We start from the raw sequence: 16,689 nt of genomic DNA, 5'->3' as shown, positions 1-16,689 counted from the left end.
TTTAATACAATAAAATTCTGTGTTTATACAGCAGTGTTGCTGTGATTACAGTAGCATTAATACAATAAAATGTTGTATTTTCTATTGTTGTCGTACAATCCTCAACAGTGGTGACAATCCCGAAAAAAGGAATTGCAGCAATGCTGGGAGCCATGAACATGTTTTGTATGCTGGCATGAAACGTCACCATTGTTGTGTTTCATACGCCAAATGTTGATGTCTGTGAGTTTATAAATAACCTAAAACATGTTTTAAACACAAAGTTAGCAAAGACAATATATATACACTGTTAAAATTCAGTGTACGAACCACAACAGTGTTTCAAATTGTTTATTTATATATCAGTTGGTTCGCTTAAACCATTTTAGTGCAGTCAGTAGGATGCTATTAAAACAGACTTGCTGATCTGCTTTATATATGCAGAAATGTTTTCTGAAAACAACTGCAACTGCTGCAGAAAAAAGTATTGCAGCAAAAGTTGAGGGTCAAGAGCACAACTGAAGCAAACCCTGATCTCTATGATGGTGATCTCAAAAAAAACATTTTCAATAAGACATCAACATCTTAACCTCTGTGAATTCTCAATAAGAACTTCTGTAGATGCATGACAGGAATAAAATCATTCTGGTTAGTATTACTATAAGTGAAGCGGTTAATGCTGTTTGTGGAGTTGTGGCTGAAGAAAGATGTAGTTTGTGTTCTTATTTCTCTTTCTTTCTTGCTTGTTCACAGCAGGTGTTATAATGACTGAGAGAATGTTGCAGGAACATTTGACTAACCTTAAAATAACATTATACTAATATGGAAACTGGACATTTTTTATGTTAGAAAGAATATGAAAGTACCAGTTTTAATGCTATCCCACAATGCTTTGTGGTGTCTGTAAAACAATGCTTCTACAGTGTAGTTACAATAATATTACAGGACTGTCCTTCAATTTCCCATCATGCATTTGCATTTACAATAAAAACCATGAATACAGTGTATTGTTGTAAAATGTATTGTAAAATTACATCAATTGCTAACAGTGCATGTCAACACTATAGAACCATCTATCTGGGAAATCTGCTTCCTGCCTGTCTCTGCCCGGTCTGAATAGACCTTTTTGCCTGAATCTTTGGATTCTTTTAAACCAGTGGGTTCAAAATGTGATTCAAACTAGTAACAAGTGTCTTCTATTGAATGGCATAGCTGTTATCTTTGCAGCACAAACAGAAAATGCATGGTTTAGTTTCAAACACAAGGAGTGAAATGTTACAACTAGCCCCATAGTGCACGTTATGATATCCACCGGGGTGGGGTGTAACATTCATAATAAATGTTAAGGATCATAATAAAAAATGGATTTGAAAAGCTTTTTATTCAACACTGAGTTTAAGACTTCAACATAATTGGTGTGTGTGTTTAAGCATGTTTGTTAATGTCACTCATAGTAATTGGCAATAATACAACTGAAATTGAATACTTGAACATTGAGAGGCACCCCTTGGTTTGTCTTTCTCTTCCAAGACCTATAGGCATACTGAAATTTAAAGAAAACATATAAAGAAATTTTTGTTTGTTTGGAGTAAGTTAGAACATTTTTCATTGATGTTACAAATAACCCAGAGTCTTGTAGCTTTAACTAGCTCCCCATACAGCTAACAACCAAAACATTAGCACTAACAACTTGAATGAAAAATATCTACACAGACACACAATAAGCATAATTTAACTTTGATGAGTTGAACTACAAAGCAAGGACTGCCATCACAAACACACACACACACACACACACACACACACACACACACACACACACACAAAGGAAGTATAAAAAGTTACTTTCTTACCTCAAAAGGTGTTTTTTTTCCCTCTTTAATCTGCTGTGACTGCCACAGGGCTCTACTTCCCCGCATGTGGAATAAGGACTTAACTGAGAATGGGTGAAGACAAATTAGGTGATTTATAACTTGTTCCTTGTTTAATAAATTGGAAGTGTTACAACAGACCCGTGTTACAAACATTCCCGATCTCCCCCTAAGTAAGTAAAATATATATATTTAAATTCATAAAAATTATTATGTTTTGCCCATTTATGTGGTCTATTTCTTAGTTAAATAGCAGTGTTCATAATGAATGAATGAATGAATGAGTAATACACACAGGTTGATCATGATTTGGAGATAGACTTTCACTACCCTTTATGAAAATTAACCATGTGGTTTTATTACAGTAAAAGTGTAGTAACCATGATATTTTTTTGGCATAGCTACTGATCACCATTTGTATAACCACAGTTTTTATCATATACTATTGTTAGTGTTGCAAAACTGTGGTTAATTTGTGGTAGCTATGGTTTAAATAACCATAGTTGTTTGGTTTTATTTGTAGTAAAACCATGGTTAATTTTCGTAAGGGCATTACTACTATTAAGAGTGTAAGATAGAGCTGGCCTCATTCGGGCTGGACACATGCACTGTTCAGGTGACCTGCGGGTAGAAGAGCACCTTGCGTTTGCCTCCTGATTCACAGCAGCAGCGTATAAAAGCCAGAGGCAGCAGTGTTCAGGATGAGAGAGAGAGCTCCATCAGGATAACTGAGACTCACGGAGCTGCTGCTCGCCGCACACAACGGTACGAGTGCTTGAAACAACCCACATAAACTTTTTATATGTTTTATATGACATTTTATATATATTTCAAATATCATACCACTCTTTGTTTCAATCACATTTAATTTAGAAACGTTAATGTTCATGAGCATTGTTTTATTTGCAGATTATTTACCAGAAGAGGGATGAAGAGCATCAACTTTTTTACAGACTTGGTTCTTCTATTCATAGCCAGTGATGCGAGCGCTTTTATTATCAGAAATGCGACTGAAACACTCACCGGAACCAATATCACTATCAATAAATCGGAAATGGGGAATGACGGATTAGCATCTATGCCCAAATCAAGGCGAAAACGGTACATTTCGCAAGATGACATGATAGCTATTCTGGACTATCACAACAAGGTGCGAGCGAATGTTTTCCCACCTGCAGCGAACATGGAATATATGGTAAGCAACTCATCCCTCATCTTTCCAAAGAAACAATATGCAGCATTTTACCTCTTAATAGCAAAACCATACAAAACTGATTAGATTTGCATGCGGTAAACTCATTCGACAGCTCCTCCTGCTGGATACAATACAATGATAAAAGCCTGTAATAATAGACCATTTAATCCCACCGATAAATTTACTTTTGCGTTTAAAAAGTATACTATTCTTGTTGATTTATTGCTTTCATGTGGGTATTTACATACATGCATACATACCCCACCCCCCCTCTATATATATATATATATATATATATATATATATATATATATATATATATATATATATATATATATATATATATATATATATATATATATATATGTGTGTGTGTGTGTGTGTGTGTGTGTGTGTGTGTATGATTAAATACCATCTTATTTGACATGGATATGATTTTCTTCATGGTTTCAGCTGTAAAAATGCTAAAATAATAATAATTAAATTTTTACTACACACAATTACCTCTGTTGTTATATTTATTTTAGCTTTGGAATGAAGACCTAGCCAGGTCAGCAGAAGCTTGGGCAGCCACCTGTATTTGGGAGCATGGACCTCCTTACCTTCTCCGATATCTGGGTCAAAACCTCTCAGTGCGAACTGGCAAGTAAGTCTTGCATGTGAACAGTTGTTTGCAATTGAAACAATGAACAAGACTCAAGGCAATGGGCCAGGCCAGAATTTAGTTTTTTTGGATGCAGTCCAGTGGATAATGCTCCCCCTGCCTCAATTGCATCTAAATTGTTTCTGCTCCTGCCAGTTACTACTCCATTCTTCAGCTGGTTCAACCTTGGTATGATGAGGTCAGAGATTATGTGTTTCCATACCCACGGGACTGCAATCCCCACTGCCCAATGCGCTGTTATGGACCCATGTGCACACATTACACACAAGTGAGTTTGGTTGCAAGCCATAATTCTGATTAAGCAAACAGCAAAATGTCTGATACTCTCTGCATGTTACAGATGGTGTGGGCATCATCCAACAGAGTTGGATGTGCCATCCAAACCTGTTACAATATGGTAGTGTGGGGCGTCGTGTGGAGGGAGGCAACGTACCTGGTCTGCAATTATTCTCCAAAGTTAGTCATGTTTTTATCTTTTAATGCAATCTTGCACCCTTCAAGAGCACCATTCAAGAGTGTACCATTCTCAGTCTGATAATGCAAACATATGACTTAGGTGTTATGCATGCTCATCTTTGTGGTATATTTTTAAAACAGTCCTATTTTTCAGGGGCAACTGGATTGGTGAGGCACCTTACAGAGTCGGTGTGCCATGCTCAGCCTGCCCTCCCAGCTACGGAGGTTCATGCAGCAACAACATGTGCTTTCCTGCCATCAACTCAAACTTCATGTACTGGTTAAAATAAGCTGTCTGTTATATGTTTAAAGGAATAGTTCAGCCAAAAATGAAAATTTGCTGATTTACTACACTCAGGCCATCCAAGATTTAGATGAATTTGTTCCTTCCTCAGAACAGATTTGGATAAATTTAGCCCAAACAGATGACAAAGACATCTTAATAATCCACAAGTAATCCACACTACTCCAGTCCATCAATTAGAATATTGTGAAGATAAAGCATGTGAGTTTGTATTAAAAATATTAAAACTGTTGCTTTTGGTTAAAATAGGAGTCCTCTATCCAAAATATTGTTTTCTCCAATGAAAAATCAGTCAGAGTCTGAATCAGAAGAGAACTATGTACAGATCAAGCATAGTTTACAAGCAAAAACATTCCAAAACTTAAACAAATATGCTAGTGGATTTTGATGTGAAAGGACAACATGGGATGGAATGTTTTACTGGAGGAAGCGTTATTATGGATTTGTATTTTGATTCGAAACCACAGTTTAAAGTTAAAGGGATAGTTCACCTAAAAAATGTAAATTCTGTCATCAATTAGTCACCCTCATGTCCAAACCTGTAAGACCTCTGTTCATTTACGGAACACAAATTAAGATATTTTTGATGAAATCTGAGAGCTTTCTGAACAATGCAGGCCCAGAAAGGTAGAAAGGACATCGTTAAAATAGTCCTTGTGACATATGTGGTTCAACCTTAATTTTATGAAGCTACAGGAATATTTTTGTGTGCAAAGAAAACAAAAAAAATGACTTTATTCAACAATTTCTTCTCTTCTATTTCATCTTTGTTGTGTGTTCACGAGAGTACCACGACGCATGCGTGTGCATTCTTCTGCTTGCAAACAAGGTGCAGCGCATCTGGGTTCTACGTCAGAATGCCGGCTCCTGTATCAGCAGCATCACACGCATTCGTCATGGTATACTCTCGCATGCATATAAAATTAAGGTTGAACCACTGATGTCACATGGACTGTTTTAATGATGTCCTTACTACCTTTCTGGGCCTTGAATGTGGTAGCTGGCTATGCAGGGCCAGAAAGCTCCCGGATTTCATCAAAAATGTCTTAATTTGTGTTCCAAAGATGATTGAAGGTCTTATGGGTTTGGAACAACATAATGTTGAGTAATTAATGACAGAAATTTCATTTGTTGCATGAACTATCCCTTTAAAAGCCTGAATGATGGATTTGTTTCTTACAAACATGCAGCTTTTCACTTCCCAAGACATTAACTGATGGACTGGAGTCATGTGCATTATTTGTGGATTATTGTGATGCTTTTATCAACTGTTTGGACTTTCATTCTGACGGCACCCATTCACTGTCGAGGATTCACTGGTGTGCAAGTTTCCTCAAATCTGTTCAGATTAAGAAACAAACTCATCTGCATATTGGATGGCCAGAGAGTGAGTACATTTTCAGCTAATTAAATTTTTTTGGTGAATTGTTCCTTTAATGATATTGTGTGCATTTTACAGCGATGTACTGTGTAATATACCTTTTAAATCTAAATGTATTTTGTACAGCAGATATGCTGTTTTTTTAATGTATGTGATACTACTAGTTCCAGAAATGGTGCTAATGTTAATGTTAATCTTAACATGACTGTTTTAGGACCAGCCATCATATTGATGCTCATGGATAGATTAATTCTATTTTCTTCTGGTGCACAGATGAGGTCTGTGCAGATCACTCTATGTTTATATTCCCCTTTTATACACATTTATTTCTTTATTTTTTTAAAGTCTGTTACATCAGGATTTTTCCAAGGTGCTTAGTCATAAAGAATTCAAGATATTTTTTGGTAAAGAAAAGACACATGATGTTTTTATAGCTGTCAGTGTATTTTCAGTAGCAAAACTTTAAATGTATTTTCAACATTTTTATTTGGTAAAGTTTGTTGTATTTTATGTTCTTGTGTGCCTGATACTTTTACCTATTTAGATTGGCAGTCCATGATAAATGATCATGGAATGGTACTCTTATTTGCCAAGGATTGTTAATCTGAATTTGATTTGCTTTACATAATGTTGCTATGGTTACACTTACATGACCTCAGATTGTGACCTCTTCCCAACTCCACTTCCTTTTTTATAGTTCTCTGGAAATGAGGATGTGCATCTAAACTATTAAATGATGGTATAATCTCATATCAATTATATATAATATATTATTTGTGCTAGAATATTGTAACAAACCGTTCTTTCAATTGGAGATGATTATTAACTGACATATGTTGTTAATTCCCACCATATAGTAGCGGTATTGTATTCTTCTGTCTTTTTTTTCTTTTAAATAAAGGATAGGTATATTGAATGCCCTTAAATATCCCTACACACAAGATGTCACATATTTTGCTGAGATTATTTATTTCAGCCCAATGTGGAAAAAAACACACCTCTAAGATTTTCCTATATTATTTCTTTTTTTGTTTACCACTTGTGTAGATTCAAATATAAGCATTTCTGTTCTGTTTCTGATGAAAAATTCAGAGCTGTCCTCAAATCTGCAGGCCTCAAAAATCAGAGTTTTGAGACACCTGGAAATAATCCTTATCACTGTGCAAGACTTATCTTCTGAAAACATTCTTATCATTTCTGCGGATTAAGCTGAAATATGAGAAATAGTGAACCAACAGTATGTTTGCTCAGGCCAGGGAAAAAATAACACACCTTTATTTTTATTTTGCAGACCATCAGTATTGGCAATGGAGGTAAGCAGAGAGAAACTGAAAGACTCCCCCTCACATCACCACATAACAAACATAACAACCCAGCTCCCTCAGCAAAATATAGGTCAGAACCACTGCATACATTAACTGGGCCTGCTGACGGCCACCACAGCCAACAGATACACAGAAATGACCTTTTTTCACACTTAAGACATATAATGTATAATAATTTTTCACCAATTGCATGACTTCTTCCTCAGATGCACACATTGTAATGTATACATCTAAAGGGAAGTTTTAATTCTTTCTCTACTAAAATTACAGAAGTACCTGATATTATGTGATTTTGCCAGATATACCAGACTATTATGTTATAAATTAAGCTTATTTAAAATTCAATATTAAATAAATATATGTATGTATGTACGTATATAATATATATAAAGCATCACTCAATACTGCCATCTAGTGTTTGTTTGCTCTATGACACAGTATCACAATACTGTACAGTCCATTGTTGTCCGATAGATAGATAGATAGATAGATAGATAGATAGATAGATAGATAGATAGATAGATAGATAGATAGATAGATAGATAGATAGATAGATAGAATAGATAGATAGATAGATAGATAGATAGATAGATAGATAGATAGATAGATAGATAGATAGATAGATAGATAGATAGATATACTGTTCTATCCCGTAAACCTAACCCTCACAGAAAACGTTCTGTATAAAAAAACAAACAAAAAATGCATTTGACCAAAAATGCCCCCAAAAGGTCAGAAATGTCAGATTTTACTATCTTTGTAGGGGGGGATTTGGTCTACCTACAACGCGGACACAAATAAAAATAGCATTAATCTCTGTTGACTAGATAGGCAGACCAGAAATACAGAATACTTATGTTTTCACCTGTATATAACGCTTCAATGCTGTGGGTGTGTCGATGTGGTTGTGGGCGTGGCTTAAATGTTCACTATAAATGATAAATGCAGCCTCACAAATTCAAACATTTGGACGTACTTTATTTTGACGCGCAATGACTCATTATGACTAATTCATAAAGAAACTTAAAGCAGATCAAAACGGGGGACACGTGTATTTGAAATAGCCTACATAAAGAGCAGTGAATAACTATTTCAGCCAGCCAACAGCGGAGCTAAACAACCACGCGCAGAACGGCAAAAGGTAAAATTCTGCTTGATTTTAGTACTTCAGACTTCAAAGGATTGTGTGATTATTTTTAATGACCGTATGAAATCTTGCATGTGTGTGGCAAAATGCGTACACAGGTCTTTGACAAGTGAGAAACAATCAGCTCAGTTGTGAAAATGCTGAAACTGCACTTTTCAATCAGGCTTGTGTGAACTGATCTATTTCTGAGCATCCATGCAAATGAAAATGCACACAAATAATTATTGTGTTGTATTACGTTGTAAAAATAATAAATAAATAAATAAATAAATAATCATGATAAAAAATTATTTTGATTTCACAGACAGATACCACTTTGGATTTTGTAACTGACAGCTGTGGAAACATGAAGTGTGGACATGAAGATTTATTTAGTGGGTTTGTTCTGCTTGTGACTGTCCAAACTGTGGTCTCCACGGTGGTTCCCAATGCCACCCACTTAGAAGCCATCCTGGAAAAATACATGGATAAGGATGAAGCGTGGTGGCAATCCAAGTCAAGGGGCAAAAGAGCAATTTCACAGAGCGATATGCAACTGATTCTTGACCTACACAATAAGCTGAGAGGTCAGGTGTACCCCCCTGCCTCAAACATGGAGTACATGGTAAGATCACATGATTCTCCCTCAGTCACAGTTCTACTGAATCATGTTCCTAACTTATTATCAAGCCGTGGACAAGAATATATTAAGGGTCAGACTTGGTTATACCTGCCAAATAGTGAAAATTAAGTTGATTACTACACTATTTTTATGTAATAGCCAATATTAAATGTTTATGTCATTTGTTTAAACAAATTAAAAGTAAAAGACTAAAACAACAGTTTTAAATACTATAAGTAGTTTTAGACATCATAGCATTATAAAAAATAGTTTTGAAAATGTAATACTTTGAGATTTAACAATGTTATTAACAGTGTAATTCATTAAGCATTAGATGACGGCACAAGTAATCTAAATGAAAAAAAAAGGAAATATAAAAGAAATATGCAGTGTCTGGCAACATATATCAGATATATGTAAAATTCTCTGATATCGTGCATTTACCAATATGAATCAGTCATGATGATGAAGCAAAGAATGAATCAATAAAATGCATTTCAAAAACTACTGCAAATGTGAAAACATTTCATACGATGTCAGATGACTGTAAACTCATGCCGAAGTACAAATTTCCTATTGAATTGTGTGTTAAAATGCTATTTATACATTGGTGGGGTCATAAGGGGGCTCATAAATTTATCAAATTGTTCTGCCAATTGGTATTGGGTACCACACCATAACCACACGTTGCACAAATGCACTGGAACAGACTGAACTACAGTCAAGTTTGTGGTCTACAACAAACAGTTCATCAGGTCCATCAGGGAGGCCAAAATGCAGCTTCTCCTTCTCACGTTCTGTGGCTCACCTACAGTACGTGGCACTTAGCCAGACCTCTCATTGCTTTCTGGCCAAATATGATCTGATACTTCTAAGAACCACCTATAGCTGCTGCTGCTTCGCCCCACTGCATAGCAGTTGGCAACAATGAAGGCAAATATTGACTCAGACATCAAAGAATAGAATAGAATATAACACTCTAAATCAGCAGAGACCATCCTCGTATTTTAGCACTTAGCTCCAGTGTACAACAAAACAATGTTTCTTTTATATGATATATGATGCATTTCTCAGCACTGCACATGGATCGTTCCATATGACTGACACTTGCAATCTTCTGTAAGAGGAGAGTTTCAAAACATTCTTCTTAGTCAATTACTTTTGAGTTGATAACATCTGTGGTGCTCTGGGACTCTGAACAATTCAGTGTTAAATCTGTCAAATCCAAGAACCTTGTATCTCACAGCAAAGTTTAACAGAATGTTTCTTTGTGTGGGGCGCAGGCAGGGGAGGAGACATTAGCTACCTCCACGCTACACAGTCATCTGGGTAATTACTCTGAAAGGGAAGTAGAGGGAGTCACAAAGGAAGCATATCTCCCTTGGAATGCACCCAGATGGTCAGTTTAACAGCAAATTAGGCGTTACAAAAATTAAACAATGTCAAGACGGGTCTCAAAGGCCACATAAAATACCAGTGGGCTTTGCATCTCTATGCATGTTCTACTCAGATGCAGAAAACTTGCTGCAATTTTGTGCACCTGAAAGACCAATATTACATTCATATTAATGGTAAACATTTCAAGTACATACTGACGATATAGCATATTTATTCAGCTCGCATTAACATCATTGTAAATGGCAAGAATGCAATTTGTGGCATCCAAGAATGATTAAAATGCAAATATTTTTTTATTGTGCAGGATAAAAGATCAGAATTATCAAGATGGTTGAGGAATACTATTTGTTGAGGACTGATGGAATGGAATGCACCAGCTCTGCACATATGGAAGACATTAGCACAGGGCAGCAAACTACGCATATGTAATTTAAAATTAAGCTGCTCTGAATTGAAATAATCAGAACCCATATAGAACAGTACACTGCTTATTCTTTCATACAAACACTTTAAACCAGTAGAGTTGTTACCCTAATGGCAGTTTTAATATGCCTTTGTTTTGTCCCAGGTTGGTGAAACAGAAATTCTTTATGGTTTTTAACTTCAACAGGCCCACTTGTAGATTAGTATTAATCTACTAGACAGAACTAAACCACCATGCATTGACGTACATACTGTAGGCAGAACCAGATTCAACAATCTGACATAAAAATGTTATCAGAATGTTGTTCTGAGTTTTTACCATTTAAAATATTTGCTGTTGTGTTTTAAATGAATCGTTCACCAAAAAAGTGAAAATTGTATAATTTACGCACAAAAGAAGATATTTTGAAGAATACTGATAACAATATTCTCATGACCTTTGTCTTCCATTGACTTTGAAAAAAAAATAAAAATGATATTATGGTCCACAGAAAAAATAAAGTTTTTTTAGGGAGAGTAACTGAACTATGTGTGAACACAACTGTATTAAGCACTCAAATACTGGACCGATACCAAATTCTGCTGCTATGTGAATATAGCTTGTGGCTCTTCGCTGTGACAGGTGTGGGACACTGAATTGGAGAGGAGTGCTGAGCACTGGGCACACACTTGTCTGTGGGAACATGGACCATCTCACCTACTGACCCGGATCGGCCAGAACCTGGGAGCTCACTGGGGCAGGTGCTGTATTACGAATAGATAAAAACAATATTGTTGTCACATTAAATAGCAATTGCATTTTATTCTTATACAATGCACTAATTGTTTGCATTAAATATGATTGTCTTTAGAGACAGACCCCCAACATTTCATGTCCAAGCCTGGTATGATGAGGTGAGAGATTTCAGCTACCCTTATCCGCAAGAGTGTAACCCTCACTGCCCCTACAGGTGCTCGGGGCCCGTCTGCACACATTACACACAGGTAAAACCACATTCACATTCCCAAATCAACAATATCCTTCCGTAACTAGCAATTTACATTTTGCAATGATACAAGCATTTAAACAGTTGAGATATGCTATATAGAAATAGTGATATTATGATTTTTTCACAGCTGGTTTGGGCAACAAGCAACAAAATTGGCTGTGCCATCAATGTGTGCTACAACATGAATGTATGGGGGATGATCTGGGCCAAAGCTGTGTACCTGGTCTGCAATTACTCTCCGCCGTAAGAATGTTCAGCTTTTTTTGGTCATTTGCCTTGTGATATAATTCTAATAAAGCACAATTATTAGCTTTTATCATGTGGCATCCTTTTCACAGAGGTAACTGGTGGGGGCATGCGCCATACAAGCACGGGACACCTTGCTCTGCCTGCCCACCCAGCTATGGCGGCGGTTGCAGAAGCAATCTCTGCTATAAAGGTACTTAACCGACTATATAATAAAATGATGTGCTGTATTTTATGAATTTTATGTGCTAATTCAGTGTGATTATTAAAAAAAATTAAGTTTATATAATGATTTATTTATATAAGTATAAATAACTTTAACATTTTAAACTACTGACATCCCGGAAGTAGTAAAGAAAACAGTATTTAGCTAACATATGAAGGCTGTAGGTCCTGAAATGTAATTACATTGTTCTCTCTTCAGATGATGGCAGTCATTATCATTACACCCCTGAGACAGAGGAAAATAACTACATTGAACAAGAACCTGAGCCAATCCGAAGCCACGACACCCACTACAGAGATCAGACTCCGACACCTTCTCCCAACCAGAACATTGAAAGGAATGAAGTCATCAGTACTTCACAGATGTGTAAGATAACAATGCAAAATCTCATTCATTGGATGACTTAAAGGCATAGTTCACCCAAATAGCAAAATTATGTCATTAATAACTCACCCTCATGTCGTTCCAAACCAATAAGACCTCCATTTATCTTCGGAACAGAGTTTAAGATATTTTAGATTTAGTCCAAGAGCTCTCAGTCCCTCCATTGAAACTGTGTGTGCGGTCTACTGTCCATGTCCAGAAAGGTAAGAAAAACATCATCAAAGTAGTCCATGTGACATCAGAGGGTCAGTTAGAATTTTTTGAAGCATCGAAAATAAATTTTGGTCCAAAAATAGCAAAAACTACAACTTTATTCAGCATTGTCTTCCCTTACGGGTCTGTTGTGAGAGAGAGTTCAAAACAAAGCCGTTTGTGATATCCGGTTCGCGAACGAATCATTAGATGTAACCGGATCTTTTTGAACCAGTTCACCAAATCGAACTGAATCGTTTTAAACGGTTCGCGTCTCCAATTCACATTAATCCACAAATGACTTAAGCTGTTAAGCTGTCGGCTCGGTGTTCGTCTTCAGTTCTCTCTTCACAGCAGTTCAGTCAGTGTAGTGTTTGAGTGCATGCATTACTCCAGGATATTGGTTTGTTTGAACTCAGAGGGAGTGTCAGCCACATTAAAAAAAAAGTTAACAGCTTAAGTCATTTGTGGATTAATGCGTATTGGAGATGCGAACCGTTTAAAACGATTCAGTTCAATTTGGTGAACTGGTTCAAAAAGATCCGGTTACATCAAATGATTCGTTCGCAAACCGGATATCACTAACTGCTTTGATTTGAACTCTCTCTCACAACAGACACGGAAGAGAAGACAATGCTGAATAAAGTCATAGTTTTTGCTATTTTTGGACCAAAATGTATTTTCGATGCTTCAAAAAATTCTAACTGACCCTCTGATGTCACATGGACTACTTTGATGATGTTTTTCTTACCTTTCTGGACATGGACAGTAGACCGTACACACAGCTTCAATGGAGGGACTGAGAGCTCTCGGACTAAATCTAAAATATCTTAAACTGTGTTCCGAAGATAAACGGAGGTCTCACTGGTTTGGAACAACATGAAGGTAAGTAATTAATGACATAATTTTGCTATTTGGGTGAACTATCCCTTTAACTGTACTGTTTGTTTGCAAGATATATGTTCTTTTATATTTCTAAAATGTTAACCAGAAGAAACAACACTCCTGTGTTTTTATACTGACATCTATTAATTCTTTTTTACCTGCAGCTCAGCAAGTAGCATGTGATACTATACTACGTGATCAATGTAAAGGAACTACTTGTAACAGGTAAAATGGGGCGATTCACACATCAGCTAAAATCAAATGTGGTTTGGTCATTCTACAATGAATAATTTCATGTCTGGTAAATCTTTAATCAGGTACGAATGCCCACCAGGCTGCTTGTACAACTATGGAAAAGTAATTGGATCAGGTCATTACGACATGGTAAGTAAATGCAGTTGCTTTGTGTTTTATTTATGTCAATGTGACATTGCACAGATTCACTTGTTGATTTTTCCGTTATGTATTTAAATATTATATCTAATTTTGGAAGGACTGTGGCAGCTCAGGTTCGCTCATAAATTTAGCTGCTTTTCCAGCAATCCAGTATCTGTGGCAGTGGCTTGCATGCTGGAATAATAGATGACGATGGAGGCTGGCTGGATGTCACAAGGGTGGGCAGAAGGCAACGATTTTCAAAGTCCTTCAAAAATGGAGTTCAAACTTTGGCGTAAGTCACAGAACCCACGTTTCATGCTGCTGGATGTGGGTTTAACAATGTTCTCACATTCTCCATGTTATTCCTTAGGAAAAATCAGAGTGCCAATGCCTTCACTTTATCAAATGTCCCAGGTAAGTGCACATGTGATTATTTTTGATGAGATAATATTACTAAAGTTTCAGAAAAGACATTTAATAACAAATGTTTTATGACTTCCAGTGAAAGCAGTTAATTGTGAAACAACGGTGGCACAATTCTGCCCTTTCAAGAAACCAGTCCGGCACTGTCCTAGGTTAGCTGACTTTGTAACAAAAATAATCTTGATGGATTTCACAAAATACTATGCAGTAAATATATTGTTAGTAGCACAACAACTAACAAGGTGTGTTTTTTCAGGTTGTATTGTCCTCGTAATTGCTTGTATGACAACTATGCCCGAGTAATCGGAACCCACTATTATTCAGATGTAAGTCTCCATCACATTTAAGGGTTATTCACACAGAACACTTTTTTTTCATTCCACTACACTGTTTGTAATTTTTTTCATGTAAACAAGCTATATTGACCATTGCATCTTTTTTGCATCTTTTGCATTGTCTCTCACACGATGCAAGTTTCAAAAAGCATGATGCTTTATTTAAAAGAAGCCCTTTTTTAAATATATAGGGCAATATGCCAAACATTGTCTATTTTTGTTTATTTTAGGATAATCATCTGCAACAAAGTACTTTAACACAGTACTTTAACGTAATTGATTATACACATAAGTCTCCAGAGCTGTAAAAGAACAATAAAATGTTCCTCTGGGTCACTCAATTGCAGCTATTAGGACATCACTGTTTTGTTATGACTGCAGTAGAAAATGAGCCATCTTTCCTTTTTCTGTCCCACTGCGCAGAATTCCAGTATATGCAGGGCAGCTATCCACGCAGGGGTGATTCAAAGTGACTCGGGAGGTTATCTGGACGTAATGCCTGTGGACAAGAGGAGGCAGTACAAGGGCTCCAACCAGAATGGGATCACCTCGGAGAGGTACAGAGTGTGTTGAGTCAGCTTTTGAGCTACTACTGCTATATAGCCGATCTTTCCTTCTTGGCTTCAGCTGGTCTTCAGTCTAAACCTAACATCCCTCTATATGAGCTTGGTTGGATAACGTAATAATTTTATTTAGTGGGTGGCTGAACAGTAATCTTATAAACCCTGCTCTTCTGCAAAATAAAACCAGACCACCTACACAGTCTGGTTTTATTTTGCTTTATTACAAAGCATGTTGAGGGTATCGTGAGTATCTGAAGGGTGATTAATGAATCATACTGGCATTTAAATCATGTATCTTTCTATCCTGCTGGTTCTGGATTCATATTGGCCATTATTCTTCCATTTAGCATACAGAATCCCCTAGGAGGCAAAGCGTTCAGAGTGTTTGCGGTCATTTGAAACCATCCTCCAAGGACAGATGCAAAGAAATAGAGCTCTTGGTAACGTAACAGCCAGTAATTACCACGCATTTGGTTTGCTGGTCTTGCTTGGCTGGATCTAAGGCCAGTGCTGTCACGAAAAATCTCCTCATCGGGAAAAAAAAGACTTTGACACCATCTGGCCCTGAGAAAACAAAGTCTCCATTCTTTTTACTCAGCATGTAAATGTAATGTATATATACGAGTTGTAAATATAGTGAATTTTTATTCATTACATTCATTCTTGTATGCTTTTATAAAAAGTATATTTTTGTTATTTTAAGCACATAAAGATATAAAGCTTTCCTTAAAATTACCAAAAAAAAAGCAATTATGCATGCAAACACAAAAGTGTTCTTGTCTGAACATGTCGAATATGTATAAAAAGGCCATATATTGCAGTTTATATTTTTGTAAACATATTTTTATATCAGTGTTCAGAAGCTGCTCATTGGTGTATTGCGCTTTACAGTATATTATGCTGCATATGTTCATAATTTGATACTGTAACAACCTGGCTGGCCAGGAAATCATTATTGATTTAGAAGAATTTGAAAAATGTACCACAAAAACAGCAATATGGGGAAAGTGGAGAGACATTGTTATTTATTATCATGTAATCTAAAATAAAAATATTTAGACTCATAATTCTTCTGTTACAAATATTACAATACAAATCTATCATGACTACATTCACTTGACTATAAACACCGTGAGTATTATGTATATGTATTTGATGTATATTTTCATGTATTTGAAATTCTGTGATTTTTGGCTAAACACAGCTGTGAGGTTATTTCAAATACGAGACTCTGGACGGTGCAGACGGGGCCTCTGCACCTTGAAGAATGAAAACCCAACATGCCTCATGTGAAAACACTCAACTTCTTCTGCCAGTGCACAGG

General features: G+C 36.3%; 2 protein-coding genes across 2 annotated transcripts; both read left to right on the top strand.

Moving 5' to 3' along the window:
- The first annotated feature begins 2,764 nt into the window (after positions 1-2,764).
- pi15b (peptidase inhibitor 15b) lies at positions 2,765-5,454 on the top strand. Its single transcript, XM_059562788.1, has 5 exons — positions 2,765-3,045; positions 3,573-3,691; positions 3,845-3,977; positions 4,050-4,165; positions 4,320-5,454. Exons 1-5 carry the CDS (start codon positions 2,779-2,781, stop codon positions 4,453-4,455), a joined length of 771 nt encoding a protein of 256 aa, XP_059418771.1. The 5' UTR covers positions 2,765-2,778; the 3' UTR covers positions 4,456-5,454.
- A 3,177-nt stretch (positions 5,455-8,631) lies between these two features.
- Positions 8,632-16,432, top strand: LOC132154881 (cysteine-rich secretory protein LCCL domain-containing 1-like). The gene is made up of 14 exons (XM_059563603.1): positions 8,632-8,926; positions 11,367-11,485; positions 11,596-11,728; positions 11,861-11,976; positions 12,072-12,172; positions 12,404-12,571; positions 13,831-13,891; positions 13,984-14,050; positions 14,206-14,336; positions 14,415-14,458; positions 14,547-14,619; positions 14,724-14,793; positions 15,226-15,359; positions 15,713-16,432. Exons 1-14 carry the CDS (start codon positions 8,669-8,671, stop codon positions 15,762-15,764), a joined length of 1,527 nt encoding a protein of 508 aa, XP_059419586.1. The 5' UTR covers positions 8,632-8,668; the 3' UTR covers positions 15,765-16,432.
- Positions 16,433-16,689: the final 257 nt, after the last annotated feature.

Source organism: Carassius carassius, chromosome 12 (genome assembly GCF_963082965.1).
Source record: "Carassius carassius chromosome 12, fCarCar2.1, whole genome shotgun sequence".
Taxonomy (NCBI): domain Eukaryota; kingdom Metazoa; phylum Chordata; class Actinopteri; order Cypriniformes; family Cyprinidae; genus Carassius; species Carassius carassius.
This window is presented reverse-complemented; position numbering and strand designations above follow the sequence as displayed.